The sequence below is a fragment of the Apiospora aurea genome, assembly GCF_038362705.1.
Source record: "Apiospora aurea strain CBS 24483 chromosome Unknown utg000001l_segment0_segment0, whole genome shotgun sequence".
In the NCBI taxonomy this organism is placed as follows: Eukaryota; Fungi; Ascomycota; class Sordariomycetes; order Amphisphaeriales; family Apiosporaceae; genus Apiospora; species Apiospora aurea.
In genome coordinates, this window is record NW_027117388.1 from 7,477,584 (window position 1) to 7,491,937 (window position 14,354).

Here is a 14,354-nt window from a genome sequence, read left to right on the forward strand (position 1 = left end):
CGGCGAGTTCGTAACGGATTAGGTGCTAGTTATTTTGTTAGCTGCTTTTATTTTCCCTCGAAGTCTTTGTAGTATAGGATTAGGTGTTCGGCTGTCTCCCGTTCTTTACCGTAATTATATAGCGGCGTCGGGACGTTTAAAACCTGATAAGTAAATAAGAACGATTTAAGCCTTATTTTTCCAGTGCGTACTTATATTAAAACCGATATTTCGTGCTTAAACATATCGTCGTAACGACGGCACGCTCCTTAGTTTAACGGCGACTCTACAGTTAGTTCGCGGCGGCCTCGCGTCGGAATAACGGTATAGAACTATTTTTATTCCTATTTCTCTTTAAGCGCTTATTCGACCGTTTAATTATCTAGCCATTATTTAGTTAACGTTAATTAAGCGTCGTTTAGTTATAGAGTCGTGGGGGTTTCGTTAATGGCCCTTTAGGGTTTCTTTTATCTCCTTCTTTTTACGCTACGTTCTTTATTAATAATCTCTGCCGTTTTTATATAAGCGCCGCGTAAAAGTTATAACTTCCCGGTAGTCTCCGTACGTATCTCGAAACTAGCTGCCTTCGCACTTAAATAAAAGTCGAAGGGGGAACTGCCGCTTTAATCTCTAAATAGTATTAAGGGGTCGCCTTATATACCCTTATTACGGTCTAGAAATAGGAGTTTTGGATTATTATAAGGCTAAAGGTTAGCCTTTTTTTAGTATCGCCCATTTTATATTAAACCGACGCTCCGTACGCGAGTACGCTGCGTATTATTTTCATATAAAGCTTTTTTACCTTTCGTACCGAATATCCCCAAACTAACGCTGCGAGCTTAATAAAAATTAATGTTTAAGTTATTATTTTCGCTTTAATTTTTAAGATATAATCTTTTTATTATAGCTTCCGATAAAACTAAACGCCGAGGAATTTCGTAAAGGTTACCGGCGTTATAATAACGTTTCCGAGGCGTACTTATAACGTATAGGCTTTTCGCGTTTTAATAAAATAGATAAGCTCGCTCTTTTTAAGTTCGAACTTTATCTTTTTCGTACGTGCCTAGCGGCTATAAGTCTTTTAGGCTCTTTTTAAGTTTCGGTAATTCGTAACGTGGTCTGGTTTTACGGTAATAAAATTTGTATTATCCGTAAATCCGACGATAATAAGCTGCTCGTACGCTTTTAATTCCTCGTATAGTGTAATAATATAAAAAATAAAGAGGATCGGTAATAGCGAGGAGCCTTACGGAACACTAGCGCGGAGCTGGATCTTCCTTAACGACTTGCCGTCGAAATAAAGGTAAACCGATTTGTCCGTAATAAAGCTCTCGACCTATCGGTAAACTTAATCCGGCAATCCTTTTTCGCGGAGTATAGTAATTAGTTTTTTATAGTTAACTATATCGAAAACGTTTTTAATATCGAGCTAGAAAAGGGAAGCGACGCCCTTTTATTATTACGTTATACGGACAACGTCGATAATTAGTCGAATAGCTAGCTCGGTAAACCGCTACGTCCGGTTCCCTATTTAGCTTTTAAGTAAAAGCGAGTACTTTTCGGCTATTCCGGTAATTCGCCGGTTTATAGCTGTCTCTATTATTTTCTCGACTGTATTAAGTAATAAAATAAGTCTTTATTTACTAGGTGTCTGTTTTTCGGTTGCTGTTTTATTTGGCTTTGGGATTACGATAACCTTTGCCGTACGGAAACGTTTAGGGAAGTAGGTAAGCCGAAAGCTCGCTGTCGCCAAGCCGGTTAACGTTCGGAAAAGGGGTTCCCTATACGCTTTAAGGAAACCAGGAGGTAAAAGGTTTTCCCTTAGAGCTTTCCAGGGTTCCGTTTACTTAATAATATCTTTTATTTTTTTAGCCGTTACTTCTGCTTCGATAAGGGTAAAGCTAGGGGCGTAATTCGGTACGGTATTTAAATCCGTAAAGTCGGTTTTTAGGTTAAGGAAAAACCTTTTCGAAAAAAGCGTAGCTTTTTCGTTATAGCTTCGCGCCTCGTTAATAGTTCTTTCGCTACGTCGTAATTTTAAGATTCCCGCTATTTATAATAGCGTTCAACTCCGTAATCGGGCTTATTATTCGAGCGACCAAAGTGTTTTAAAATCGTGGGAAATAGCGGCGACTACGTAACGCTAACTTTTCGTTTTTGCTATTTAAACGATTCTCTCTAAGTCCGTTTTCGATTTAGTGTATTAATTTTAAGTATATTACGAAAATACCGCGAAATAAGCTCGGTATCGTTATTTTATTATAGTCTACGCTTTTTAAACCTCCGGTAACCATTAGGGTATACCTTTATTAATATAAGGGGTTTTTTTTAGGGCTATTATATCGATAATTTTTCGTAGGTCGCTTATAAAGTTATCGATAATTTAATCTAGCTCTTCCGGGCTTATTAGCTCGGCGATATCGGTTAAACGTACTCCGGTTTTCGTCCGTGCTAGCCCTTTATTTAATATCGTTTAGTTCTATCCCTCTATTTTCGTTTTATTACCTCGTAGCGAGTTGGCTTCTAGTTCGACGCGAACGACCTATACCCTATGGTTAAAACCTTTTAAGCCAGAGTCTCTTTTATATAAAATTATCGTTCCTCGTATTACCTAAGCTAAGTTTAGCGTAGAATTTTTTTATCCGTGGCGTTATTTCGTAATTTCTTTATATAGCGTGGTTAGCTTTAGGTTTTATTGGTTCGTAAAAGTAAGAAGGTTATCTGCTCCGTACGATTTCCTGCTATGTATGTTCTAGAGCGGATGGTGTGTGTTAAAGTTTTCGACGAGTAAGTATCGCCCGGGGTACGAGGTCGTATCGAGGTCGCTTAAAAGGCTTCGCTATCGAAAAGTTTTTTAAATTAGCGAATATATAAACTATATAATAAAACGGCTACTTTTTCCCCTCGGTATTATAACGGTAACTTAATCGGGGCTTGCTTTAATTTTTAGCTTAGCGATATCGAAACGTTTATATATATAGATAGCCGCTCGGCCCTCGCCGTAAATTATTTAATACTTAGCTATCTTTAGGCAGTACGCGGTTTACGTACGGGGGTTCGTTTATATTTTTTATAGTACTAATATATCGTATTCCTTTTAATTAATTAAAATAAGTATCGTTATTACTTTTAATATTACAACGTTCCAGTATATTATTTGTAAACTTATAATTATAAAACTATAATAATGTCCTGCGTTAGTAGGGGAGCGACGATACCGCGCCGGCTTTGCGAGCGTATCTCTCTACCTTAGCTGCTCGCTATCGAATCGAATCGCGGGCGGCCTCTTTTCCGCGAAACTACTATATACCCTTCTCTATCGCTGGTAGAGAGCGTTGTCGGTAGTGATAGACGCTTTGTTCCTGTCGAGCTGTCGCCGATATTACGGACTTCGAATTGGCGAGGCCGGTAAATATAAGCTTTTTTTACGCGTTTTCTTTATTGGATCGCTACGGGGTAGCCGCGATCCTACGCCGTATGTTCCCTGCCGTAATTAATACAACGTTTCCTGCCTCGTAGTCCTCTCTGGGGGCACTTTTAATCTCCCTTAGGGTATGCTGTTATAGAGTAGTAGCCACATCGCTACTATTTCCGATAATATTTAGTTACGTAGCCGTAGCCGTAATAGCGGTAGCACTATTAAATGCGGAGGCTGGCGTTATATAGTTCGTAGTCGAAAATCTCGGAATTCTATATTAAGCCGTTGTCGCATAAATCCTTCGCAGTTTAGACGGAGCTCGTATATAGAATAAGGGAAGCGTAGCGTGCTTCGGGATTCTTCGGCAAGCTACGCTTATATTTCGAGATCTCTCTCAGATTATATTTATTTACGAATAAACTATGTAATAACGCGGCTTTATTATAGGTATCCTGCAGTTTTTTCGTTAAGACCCTTTTCGCGATAACTGCGAGTTTTTTGTAAATAAGTTACGCGTTAGTCCCGAAAGCGTTTAAAATTTATCTATTATTCTCTATATGTTTTTTCGCTTCGTTTTTAAAAATAAAAACGATATCGCCGCTAAGTAATTTCTTCGCTGCGATAGCCTCGCTATACCCGATTACTGTATTAACGCTTTGTACAATATTTATTAGCTTTCTTTTTTAAATATCGTTAAATTAATCTACGTTTTTAATTACTACTTCGCGGTTTCGGCGGGTTAAAACGATAATTTTCGGTTACTAAGTAATAGGATCGCTGCTATGCGGCGTAAATATAACTTAAACCTAGAACTTAGTTTATATAGTTTTAAAATCCTACGTAATTTAAACGATAGCTTTTCCGATTATTTTTCGCAATTCCCCGCGGGTTATTAGCGCGTTATCGTTATCGTCGAGGTACGATCGTAATTCGATCGCTTCGGTACGAAGTTCCCTAATTATTTAAAAAAATCTCTTTACGCCCACTACTGGGGGCTATTAAATTAGCGATTAGTTTCTCTAAATGCTTTAATCCTTTTTCGATACCTCTTTTCGAGCTATTTTCGCTATTAAGACGCGTTTAAGGCGTTTAAAGTTTTTAGTTATACGCCGTAACGTTGCTTCGCGGGTAGTACTGGCTCTACGCGAGTCCGGCGCGACCGGTGTTAATAACCATCGGATTATTTATCGGATCATTTATACCGTAGCGCCTTGGCTGCGTCCCCTCGATAAAGGTTCGGCTAGGTCAATTCGACCTCGTAAATTTAAATAATAAAGTTTGTTTTCGATTATTCGATGGTTCGACCGAGTTATCGATCTTTTCCCTTTCCTGCTTCCTTTTAAGTCCTTTATAATGTATCTGACTTATATATAATTATAGAAAAAAGGTGGTGTTAATTAGGGATGGTGTTTTTGCCTATGTCCGTTAGGGGGTGTGAGCGTAGGGGGTGCATCGACTTACCATTGCTTAGTCTTTATTGGCGGACAATGTGTTTTGTTACCCTTTAATGTCTCTTCTCCCATTGTTATCAGACAGAACAATGCAGATGCGTTGCCCTGCGTCTCGGTTATAAAATTACATTCCGGGCCCGAGCAGTCACCAGAATAAATCATCCAGCAACAGCAACACCAACTTTCCCAGATTTCCACTTTCAGATATACAACCAAAATGGCCAACGTCATCCACCACCTCTTCGCCAAGCAGACCGACTTCGGCTGGAACCGCCCCGGCGCCTTCGACCGCGCCTACGGCAAGACCTGGGCCGCGGGCATCGACCCAAGCCTGCCGGACCGGGCCGAGGTCCACCGCGCGCTGACCTACATGGTCGAGCACCCGGAGATCGACGCCGCGTTCGAGGAGTACCGCTACGACTTCCTGGCCGCGACGGACGCGAACCAAGCCTCGGCCTTCCCGCCCTTCCACGAGGTCGAGGCGTTCCTCAATTTCCTGTTGGACCACGAGGTCCTGGTAGATTTCCTGGGCGTCCGCGACGGCGACACGGACAAGAACACGATCCGCAAGGACCAGTGGGACCACAAGGCCCATGTCGCGGCCTTCGTCCTCCGCATGCAGCGCCGCCGCATGCTGGACGAGAAGACGCAGAAGCTGGCCGCCTGGGCCACGGGCGTGCACTGGTGCGCCGCCCACGTGCTGTGGGAGCTGCTGTACTGGAAGCACACCGAGTGGCAGCGTGCGTACATTGCCGAGAACCCGGACAAGGCTTCGGAGAGCATGCGCGCCGCCGTGGCGCCGGGCGTGGGCCTGCAGTCGTATGCGCCCACGAACCCCTTGCCGAGTCTGCCGAGTCTGCCGGGTCTGCCGGGTCTGCCGGGTCTGCCGAGCCTGCCTAGTATGCCTACTCTGCCTACTCTGCCTACTCTGCCTACTCTGCCTACTCTGCCTACTCTGCCTACTCTGCCTACTCTGCCTACTCTGCCTACTCTGCCTACTCTGCCTACTCTGCCTACTCTGCCAAGTGTGTCGAATCTGCGGGCATACGCACCCTGGGGGAATCTGCGTCGTACTTTGTTCTGGGAGAAATGTGATGCGTAGGAGCCCTTTCTTTCTCTTTCGTCACCATTCGCGGCTTTGTTAGAGTGGCCAGCAACACGGGGTAAGTCAGGAAGGTTTGTGATTTGGACAGCTGATAGCTCGGGTCTGAATGCATGGTACACGGCCCTTTTTTTCTACAAAGTTTTAATCATAGTCTTACTCTGCGTGATTTCTTCTAAGCTCGTGATGACGCCGGGAGTTTTGGCCTACCTAACTGAGTGACTGTAATAGCCGACTAGGGCATTGCTTTCCTGCTTTCAAATGGCAGAGCCATGGCCATCTAATTAGATAAGGATTCATAACTCCATTCGTTAAACTTCTTCCTCTTTCTTCCTTGATCTTCCTCAGTCTAGTTTCCGCGTCAACACCACCGACCCCGGCTTTTTCAACGGCGTCTCCATCGCCGGCAGCATCGGCCCAAACATGTCGCAGTTGGCCCGCTGCGTATCATTCATCGCCTCCATCCCCATGGCCGCGGTCTCGAACCGCAGCCGCGCCCGGCCCGCGACGGTCCACGGCCTCCACTCGGGCGTCCCCTGCGCGCGCATCGCGTTGGGGTCCAGCGCCTGGACGAAGCTGGCCCAGTACGCCATGGTGACGGGCACGATGCCCGCGTTGCTCTCGCCCGCGCGGTAGCTTTTCGGTGGCGCCCCGTCCGTGTTGTTGGGCCCGAAGACGCCGTTCAGCTCGACGGTGTGGTACGCCCCGAACCCGAGCGCGTCCTGCTCCGGGTCCCGCACCGCGTAGCGGTAGCTATACGTCTTGTCGACGCCCCCCGCCGCCAGTCCGTCGACGAGGGCCGCTGTGATGCACGTCGAGCGGAAGTCGCCGTGCGCGTTGGCGAGCTGGCGCCACAGCCGGCCGGCCCCGGCGAAGACGGGCTGCGGCGGGTCGAGGTACGCCTGCTCGATTAGATCAAGGGACGAGTTGCTCAGCGCCCCCGACGCCTGGTCCTGGACGTAGCCGCGCGCCGCGGTCACGGTGTCGGTGTCCATCGGCACGCTCTTGGTGCCCTCGTCGCCGCAGGCGCCGGCGATGGTCGGGACCCGGAGGAATTTCCCCTTGGCGAACGCGTCGAGCATCGGCGTTTTGACGAGGTCGCCGTCCAGGTGCGGGTTGAACTGGCACTGCTCCGTCAGCAGCGCCGCCGCGTCCAGGCCGCGCAGGCAGGCCAGCGAGTCGGCGGCGCCGAGGCAGCCCGTCGCGTTGGCGAGGCAGTCGTACTGCTCCTGCCCCTGCGCGTGCGTGCGCAGCGTCGCGACCGAGGGGGACTCCATGATGGCGCCGCGGAAGAGGCCCGGGTCCTCGTCCGCGAACGCCGCGAGCAGCAACGCGACGCCCGTCGCGCCCGCCGAGTCGCCCGCCGCCACGACCTGCTCCGGGTCGCCGCCGAACTGCGCGATGTTCCTCTTTACCCACTGGAGTCCCTGGACCATGTCTTTGAGCCCGTTGTTCAGGCTGCCGCCGGCCTGCACCTCTTTACTTTGCGCGAACCCGAAGGGCCCGACGCGGTAGTTGATCTGCACGACGACGATGTTGCCGAAGGCGGCGAGGTCGCTGCCGTTGAAGTTGGCGTTCGAGTTGGACTGGAAGCCGCCGCCCTGGATGAAGTACATGACCGGCCGCTTCGTGGTGGTGGCGGTGGCGTTGCTGGGCGCGAAGATGCTGAGGAACAGGCAGTCCTCGGCCACAGTGAAGCGCTTGTTCGGCTTCATGGTGAAGTCGGACGCGCTGCGCGGGAGGCAGATGGGGCGGAACCCGGTCGCGGCGTCGACCACGGTGCCCGGGGGTCGGCGGGCGGGTCAATGGGCGCCGCGAAGCGCAGGGCGCCGACGGGGGCGGCGGCGTAGCGCACACCGAGCCATTGCGTCGCGCCGTTGGCGAGGGCCGCGCCTTGCACTTTGGTGTATTTGAGGTCCACGAGGGGGTCGACGGCGGCGGCTAGGCCGGCGGCGAGGGATAGGACGAGATGGCGAGACTGCAGCATCGTGAGGAGGTGGGCGACTCTTCCAATCGGGTCGGATTAGAGACCAGAATGTTGAAGAAGGGAAACACGTTTTGGCAATTCGGCTTTGCACCGCCAGTCTTAAGTGTGAGCATGATGTTGCCCCTGAATCGTTGCTTGCATGAAGCGGTGACATGGCTTGGTAATGTTTTCTTGGTCGCGGCCGCTCAATAGAGTTCATTTTGCCGGACTTGGCAGCGACCTGTCATTAGCCGAGGCCAGGTTTATGGCTCATGCCGGCTGCAATTCTGTCAATCTGCGACTCGTAGCATCACCAAACTAGTCATAAGTTCTGTGTTCATGACTTGATTGTGCCTCACCGAGTGGCGACCGTCATGGACCAGAGACTCGGCCACTGTTTGGTAATCACAGGTCTTTGGTGTCTGCGTTATCTGTGCGATAGATCTGAGATGTAATCAGAGGGTCGGCTTGTCGTGTCCAGACGAAAAGCTGAAGTTTGCATTCGACAATATCTGACGAGGGTAAGGTTGCATTATGCAGGGGGCCCCTAGAGCCCCCTTCAGCCGTTTCGTGGAGAGTCCCGTGGGGTCTCATTTCGTCCTAGGCCTGGCAACTTCCGAGGAGATGCGCGTGAGGAAGAGACCAAGAGGGTAAAAAAAAAAAAAAAAAAAAAAAAAAAAACACTACCATATTGTTGGGATGAACACTGTCTGGTATTGACGAGAAAATGTGTTCCCCCCTTTTTCTTACTCAGCGTCGGATGGGGTGACATCTGTCTCTCGGTACTATTCTGCTCTGCAGATCATACAGCGGAATATCCTTACGTGCTCGAATTTACGCAACCCAATGCAACGATGGAAAATGGAAGGGTTTGAAACTCGTCGAACCTTCTGTTTTCTGGTTCATGAGCATTGGGAGCATATTTGCGTTCCGTGCGCAGATGCTGGAGACCACAACGGAGTAATAAGGGGCTGGATGATTCCGGTCACCTACCATTGACAATGTCCAGTCTCCTCTCGTCTTTCTGGTCTAGGGAAATCTCGCCGTCGTGAGTTGATGCCAGACATGTGCAAGCAAGTTCAATTCGCTTCCCGGCCTGGCAATGTAGCTGTTGCCCACTCGAGACGCATCGGCGACGGTACCCCGAATCCAGAGTGGTTATCATACCTCACCCAAGCTAGCAATTCCGGAGGATACTTGGCATCGGTAAGGGCTTGCCATGACTAATACCAGATATCGAGTTCGAATTTTTGTTCCGCTGTGCTAGATTGTGCGGCTGAAAAGTAAATGATCAACTTCGAGTAATTTTTGTAAGGAATTTCAGCGAAAGTGGGACTCAAGAAACCCAAAATCGTACTCCATTCCGCATTGCCCTGGTAATCATTTTTCGTCACTTGTGAACTAGATATTCACATGGTAGACGTACGTTAGTAAGCAGTCCTGCCGAGTCGAGCTAAGCGTACTTGAAGTTGGCGGCAGTCTTTGATAACACTATCCCAGCTGTCCTTGCTTATATATCAGCATATCCAGGCCAGGCGCACGGTTGTTCCCAGTGTGTCTCTCAGCTCCTGGTCCACTATGGCCGAGAACAGAAACGTTACATCTTGCAACTAATTCGGGATGCCACCCCGTCCTCTCGACCTGAGCCTCGACTTACCTGGTTAACGGGTTAGTAGAGAACCAAGCAGTCCACCGGAAGGAACCCAGGGACCCGCCTGACCAGCGCTAGGATGCGTACTTGATCATCTGTCAGATATGACTAGTGAAACTAAAACCCCGGACCCAGGGGCCTAGGATAGTTTCACACCATCACCCTTTCGACTACATCCGCGAATGTCTCCGGGGGAGAATCTACGTACGGCGTGTCGGGTAATCTGGCGGGGACATTCTGCCGTAGCCAATCGCCTGCAGCGCCGATGCCAAGTCGGCAGGGCCCTGATCACTCTCACTATACAGATGCCCGCGACGCGGCGTCCCGACGCCGTTGCTATTATGAGTTGCGTGCAGTTTTGCCGACAAGTGAGCTCCCGTAAACGACACGCCAAATAAAGCCTTTTTGCTGCAAGGGCCCTTCGCCGTTGTCGTATCCTTTCTTGACAAAGCTTCTGCTGTCCCGGGTAGACCCGCCTCTTTGGCATGGCGCGTCGGAACGGAAGGGACTCAGCGTCGGCTAGTCCTTTACAGCCATCAAGAGGTTTCACGGGGAAGACGATTAATCGTGGTGAAGGCAACAGCCATGTCCGAGAGAAAGCGCCGGAGTATACGATGTGGTCGCCGTAAAAGGCGCACGGAGCTGCCTGCATCCGAGTGCAGGAATGACTAAGAAAGAAGTCACAATGAGGCGAAACCAGGGTTAAGTCAATCAAGATTGCAGGCCTGCCGGCCTGCCAAGGGATTGTCTGATCTGCGGATGGCGTTTAGTCTGAGCACGAGGTCGCAGAGTCTGCTGCTGAAGAAGAAGGAGAAGAAGAAAAAAACGAAATTTGCATGGAAGACTGCGTGTATTTACTGAGCACCGACCGACCCGACTCTTGGTTTCTAATTGTGTGTGCTTGAGGGGCGGCTGAACCGGTGGATTGGGAATTGTTTTCTCAAAACGCAGTGATGCCAAGCTGGAACGCGGCGTCGATCCTTTTGGTGTTGCGGCCCCTTCCAGGCCCCTTCCAGGCCCCAGCCCCAGCCAGCCCCTCGCTTCTCGGAGCTGCGTACTCTTGGCACCCCCCCCCCACCCCCCCCGGAATCCGAATGGCCCGCGGAGAAGGGTTCTGCGCAGCAAAGGGTTCCCTAGTGATGTCGCATTTTCTGTTTGGGGGAGCGTCGGGCAGTGTTGGTAGCTGCGTGAACTGACAGGTGCGCTCGAGGGCAACGATCGGCAGTGCGCTCGTCGCAACTCCAGCAGAGAATCAGGCATGCCCCCTCGTCGCATCGAACCATCGGGCCCTGGGGGCTGTCTCAGGACCGTTTTCCCTGCGCAAGTCAGTCATGAACAGACCGGCAAAAGTGCGCATCTTCAATTCAATTGGCAGAAGGCGTCTTTCGTAATCGCCATGCAACCCTCGAGAGACTTTTCTGGCGTCTGCCAACAAGGTGCGGCCCGAGGCAGGCCAATGATGACGTCGCTGCAGCACGTGCGGCTGAAACCTTCGGTGGGTGATGACAGTGACCTGGTAAGTTGCGGTGCTGCCGTCCTGCCCAGAGAGCTTAGCACCATTGGCACCCCCCTTGGCGAGTCGATCGGCCCAGACTTGGGCGAATCGCATCGGGGCTGGGCGAAACCATCGCCATCCCTGCACAGGATCAGGGCCAGGGCGCTCTTGGCGTTAGCGGTTTCAACTGTTGGTGGGTGGGGAAGGAATAGCCCCGTTTCATCACCACGCAAGGCCGCAAGGCTGCTGCTCCCTATGAGATACGATTGGATGGTTTCAAGTTCGACACGAGTTGCCCGCCCTGGCTGGGCTGCCTGGCTCTTGGGGGATGGGATGGGATGGGATGGGATGGGATGAGATGATGCATGTCCTGCCAGCATTGATTGGGAAGCGCCAACAGCATAGCATGCACGTAGCTACCCTGGACACAACAGCGTGAACGGGTCCGCACGTCCGTTCGGAAGATCGACCCTCTCTCGAAAGAACGGACAGGCAGACAGACAGTGAGCGTATCTGGACAGCAGCGAAATCAGACCATCTGCGCTGTCTTTCGTCCAGTAATAGCAACACCTGCCCACAGGTCTGGGACGACGGGATAAAAACCATCCCATCGTCCCACCTTCTTCACCCGCCTTTCCAAAATCAGATCTTCACGCTCCCGTTCATTTCTCTTCCCTTCCCGCTGTCCGATCTTTTCCCAACTACATTCTACCCAGCCTGGAGCTCGGGATCTTTTTTTTTTCCTATTCACTTCTTTCATTAATTCTAGTTTCTGAAACCCTGGACTAGCTTCCCTTTCGGCTTCTCGACATCGCTCATCCGTGTTACCCAAGATGACTCGTCTACTTGTTTCCCTCGTCCTGGCCCTGCAGGTGGTCGGATCCCTCGCCGCGCCCGTGGACCTCTCGGGCAACAGCAACCTCGAAGCACGCCAGAACCGAGGCGGATTCCGCGGCGGTGCGGGTGGCAATGGTGCCGGTGCCGGTGCGGGTGCTGGTGCCGGTGGCAACAGAGGCGGCAACAGAGGCGGAGCTGGCGGAGCGGGAGGAGCCGGGGGGCGCGCCCAGCGCCGCGGCCGTGCAAAAGGCCGCCGACAACTTCGCCGGGGACGTCTCTATCGTCTCCAACTCGCTCAACACGCTCATCACGACGACCAACCCGGCGCAGCGGAGCAAGCTGGCCAAGTCCGGCTTCGACGCCGAGACGGACGAGGACAACCAGCGCTCCGTCCTCTTCGCCGCCGGCAAGAACACCCAGGCCAACGGCCTCATCGTCAAGTTCACCCCGACCGTGCTCGACGGCCTCAAGTCCATCCAGAACAACCCCTCGCAGGCCAACACGGAGCAGCAGGTCAAGACCATGGAGACGGCCAGGTAAACCTTTTTTTCTTCTTTTTTTTTCCTCGACGCCTTCTACGGCTGTGTAGCTTGGTCTTTGTCGGCACTCGCCGCTAACCGATCTTTGTTTGATAGAAACGCAAACATCTTGCCCAGTATCACCAAGCTGACGGCGTCCGCGTTCCAGGCCGCCGGCGTCAACGCCCAGGCCAAGACCTTCGCGTCCACGACCGGTAGCAAGTCGGCTGGCGCCGGAGGCGGTGCCGGTAATGGTGGTGCCAGGCCTGGTGCCGGTAATGGTGGTGCTAGGGCTGGTGCTGGCGGTGCCGGCGGTGCTAAGGCTGGCTTTGGCAAGGGCAATGGGGGTAGTGCCCGCGGCCGCAACTAAGGGCCATGTCATGCACACTCCAGGATACCACTCTTGGCTCAATCCAAGGGGCAAAAGTTCTCATTTAGTGTCTCGAGAATTTGTATATATTGAGACCATATCAACTATCTTGTTTTTGTCTATAGTTACCAATGGAGTCCCCTTTTTACGCCAGTCATGGCATACGCTCTTCGGTTTTCTTTTTCTAACTAATATGTTGGATAGCTCTGGTAGATGGTAAAACGTAGAGATGCTAAAATTATCTCCGCTTAGAACTATCCAGTCGTTTCTCGCTCGATTGGCCGGAAGTCTCGGGGTGCACCCTGGCAGGCGAAACGAACCGACCCACAATGTAGGGCGGGTTGTATTCTTGGCTGTATGGACAGAGAGGCACCAATCTCAACAAAGGGATGCAAGCCTACACCAATATGGTTCGGGACCTCAGTACAATGGACATTGTTCCGGGGACGATTCTAGACACCGTCGAAGACAAAGAGAGGTGTGAAAGGCAATACCATGACTTTGTTTCCGCAATAGGTACAAGGGTTTGTTATGGCGAGTATATAAATGCCCCTGGCCGATCGACCATAACACCAGCTTTGGGTATCGTACCACCAAAGCATCTGAAATGAAAACACCTCTCACACTGTCTAAACTTACCGAAACAATATCTTTCAACACAGTCACCATGGCAAGTTCGGACAGTACGCCGCCCCCACCCCCAGCCCCAAGACCGGTCGCGACGGACCCTCCAAAGCCCGCCGCCCCTCGCACCGAAGAAGCATCCTGCAACCGGACAAGTCCCTGCCGGACCACGCGGCCGATAGGGTCCGCCGGATCGCCAAGAAGCGCCTCCCCGACCACGACAAGGCCGCGGCCGAGCTGGCGCCGCTGTTCGGCCTCGGCGACGACCTGCTCGCCGACCAGCGCGCCGCGTGCCTGTTCAAGCACCCCGGCCTCCTGCAGGCGGTCGAGGCCTTTGAGCGCAAGTTCCTCGACGCCGAGGGCTGGGACGCGGCCCTGCCGCAGTGGCGGCTGGTGTACAAGATGCTGCTCCCCACCGCGCCGCCGACGTCGGACAGTGAAGACTCCGAGTACGACGACGATGCCGGCGATGATGTGTGGACCCGGCCGGAGTACCCGGACTTCAAGTCGCTGGGCGGCTGGGACGTCAACTACCACTACGCCCGGTTCGTGGCGCGCGTGCTCGCGGTCGTGCGGGAGCGGGACCCCGCGGGCGCCGGCGTGGGCGGGTCGCAGTCGCAGTCGCAGTCGCAGCTGGTGCACTGGGTCCGCGACGCCGCCGCGGCCGAGGACGCGTGGTGGGCCCTGTTTCATGCGCTGCTGTACCTGCAGCTCGAGACGATGCGCGACCGGGCCAAGAGCGCGTCGCTGTGGGACAAGGTTCGGGCCTTTGTGCGGAAATAGATGGGATCGGTTACTTGAGCTTTACGCGTTGGGGATGACGGAAACGGGATACTCAGGTAGGTTTGGTCAGGTTATTGAGTAGGCTAGGATAATATATCTATTAATACTCATATGGTGGAATACTGGCTGTCGTCGTTTTCTGCCCGAAATGAGACTGCAA

At 51.8% G+C, this 14,354-nt stretch overlaps 4 protein-coding genes across 4 annotated transcripts; 3 read left to right on the forward strand and 1 right to left on the reverse strand.

The window, feature by feature from the left end:
• Positions 1–5,065: 5,065 nt before the first annotated feature.
• PG986_002293 (uncharacterized protein) lies at positions 5,066–5,950 on the forward strand (the record flags this gene model as incomplete). Its single annotated transcript, XM_066838515.1, has 1 exon — positions 5,066–5,950. One exon carries the CDS (start codon positions 5,066–5,068, stop codon positions 5,948–5,950), a length of 885 nt encoding a protein of 294 aa, XP_066707408.1.
• Positions 5,951–6,294: 344 nt separating this feature from the next.
• On the reverse strand, positions 6,295–7,937 carry PG986_002294 (uncharacterized protein; the record flags this gene model as incomplete). Its single annotated transcript, XM_066838516.1, has 2 exons — positions 6,295–7,681; positions 7,726–7,937. 2 exons carry the CDS (start codon positions 7,935–7,937, stop codon positions 6,295–6,297), a joined length of 1,599 nt encoding a protein of 532 aa, XP_066707409.1.
• Positions 7,938–11,895: 3,958 nt separating this feature from the next.
• PG986_002295 (uncharacterized protein) lies at positions 11,896–12,787 on the forward strand (the record flags this gene model as incomplete). The annotated part of the gene is made up of 3 exons (XM_066838517.1): positions 11,896–12,046; positions 12,075–12,435; positions 12,535–12,787. 3 exons carry the CDS (start codon positions 11,896–11,898, stop codon positions 12,785–12,787), a joined length of 765 nt encoding a protein of 254 aa, XP_066707410.1.
• Positions 12,788–13,194: 407 nt separating this feature from the next.
• Positions 13,195–14,194, forward strand: PG986_002296 (uncharacterized protein; the record flags this gene model as incomplete). Its single annotated transcript, XM_066838518.1, has 2 exons — positions 13,195–13,265; positions 13,450–14,194. 2 exons carry the CDS (start codon positions 13,195–13,197, stop codon positions 14,192–14,194), a joined length of 816 nt encoding a protein of 271 aa, XP_066707411.1.
• Between the last annotated feature and the right edge of the window lie 160 nt (positions 14,195–14,354).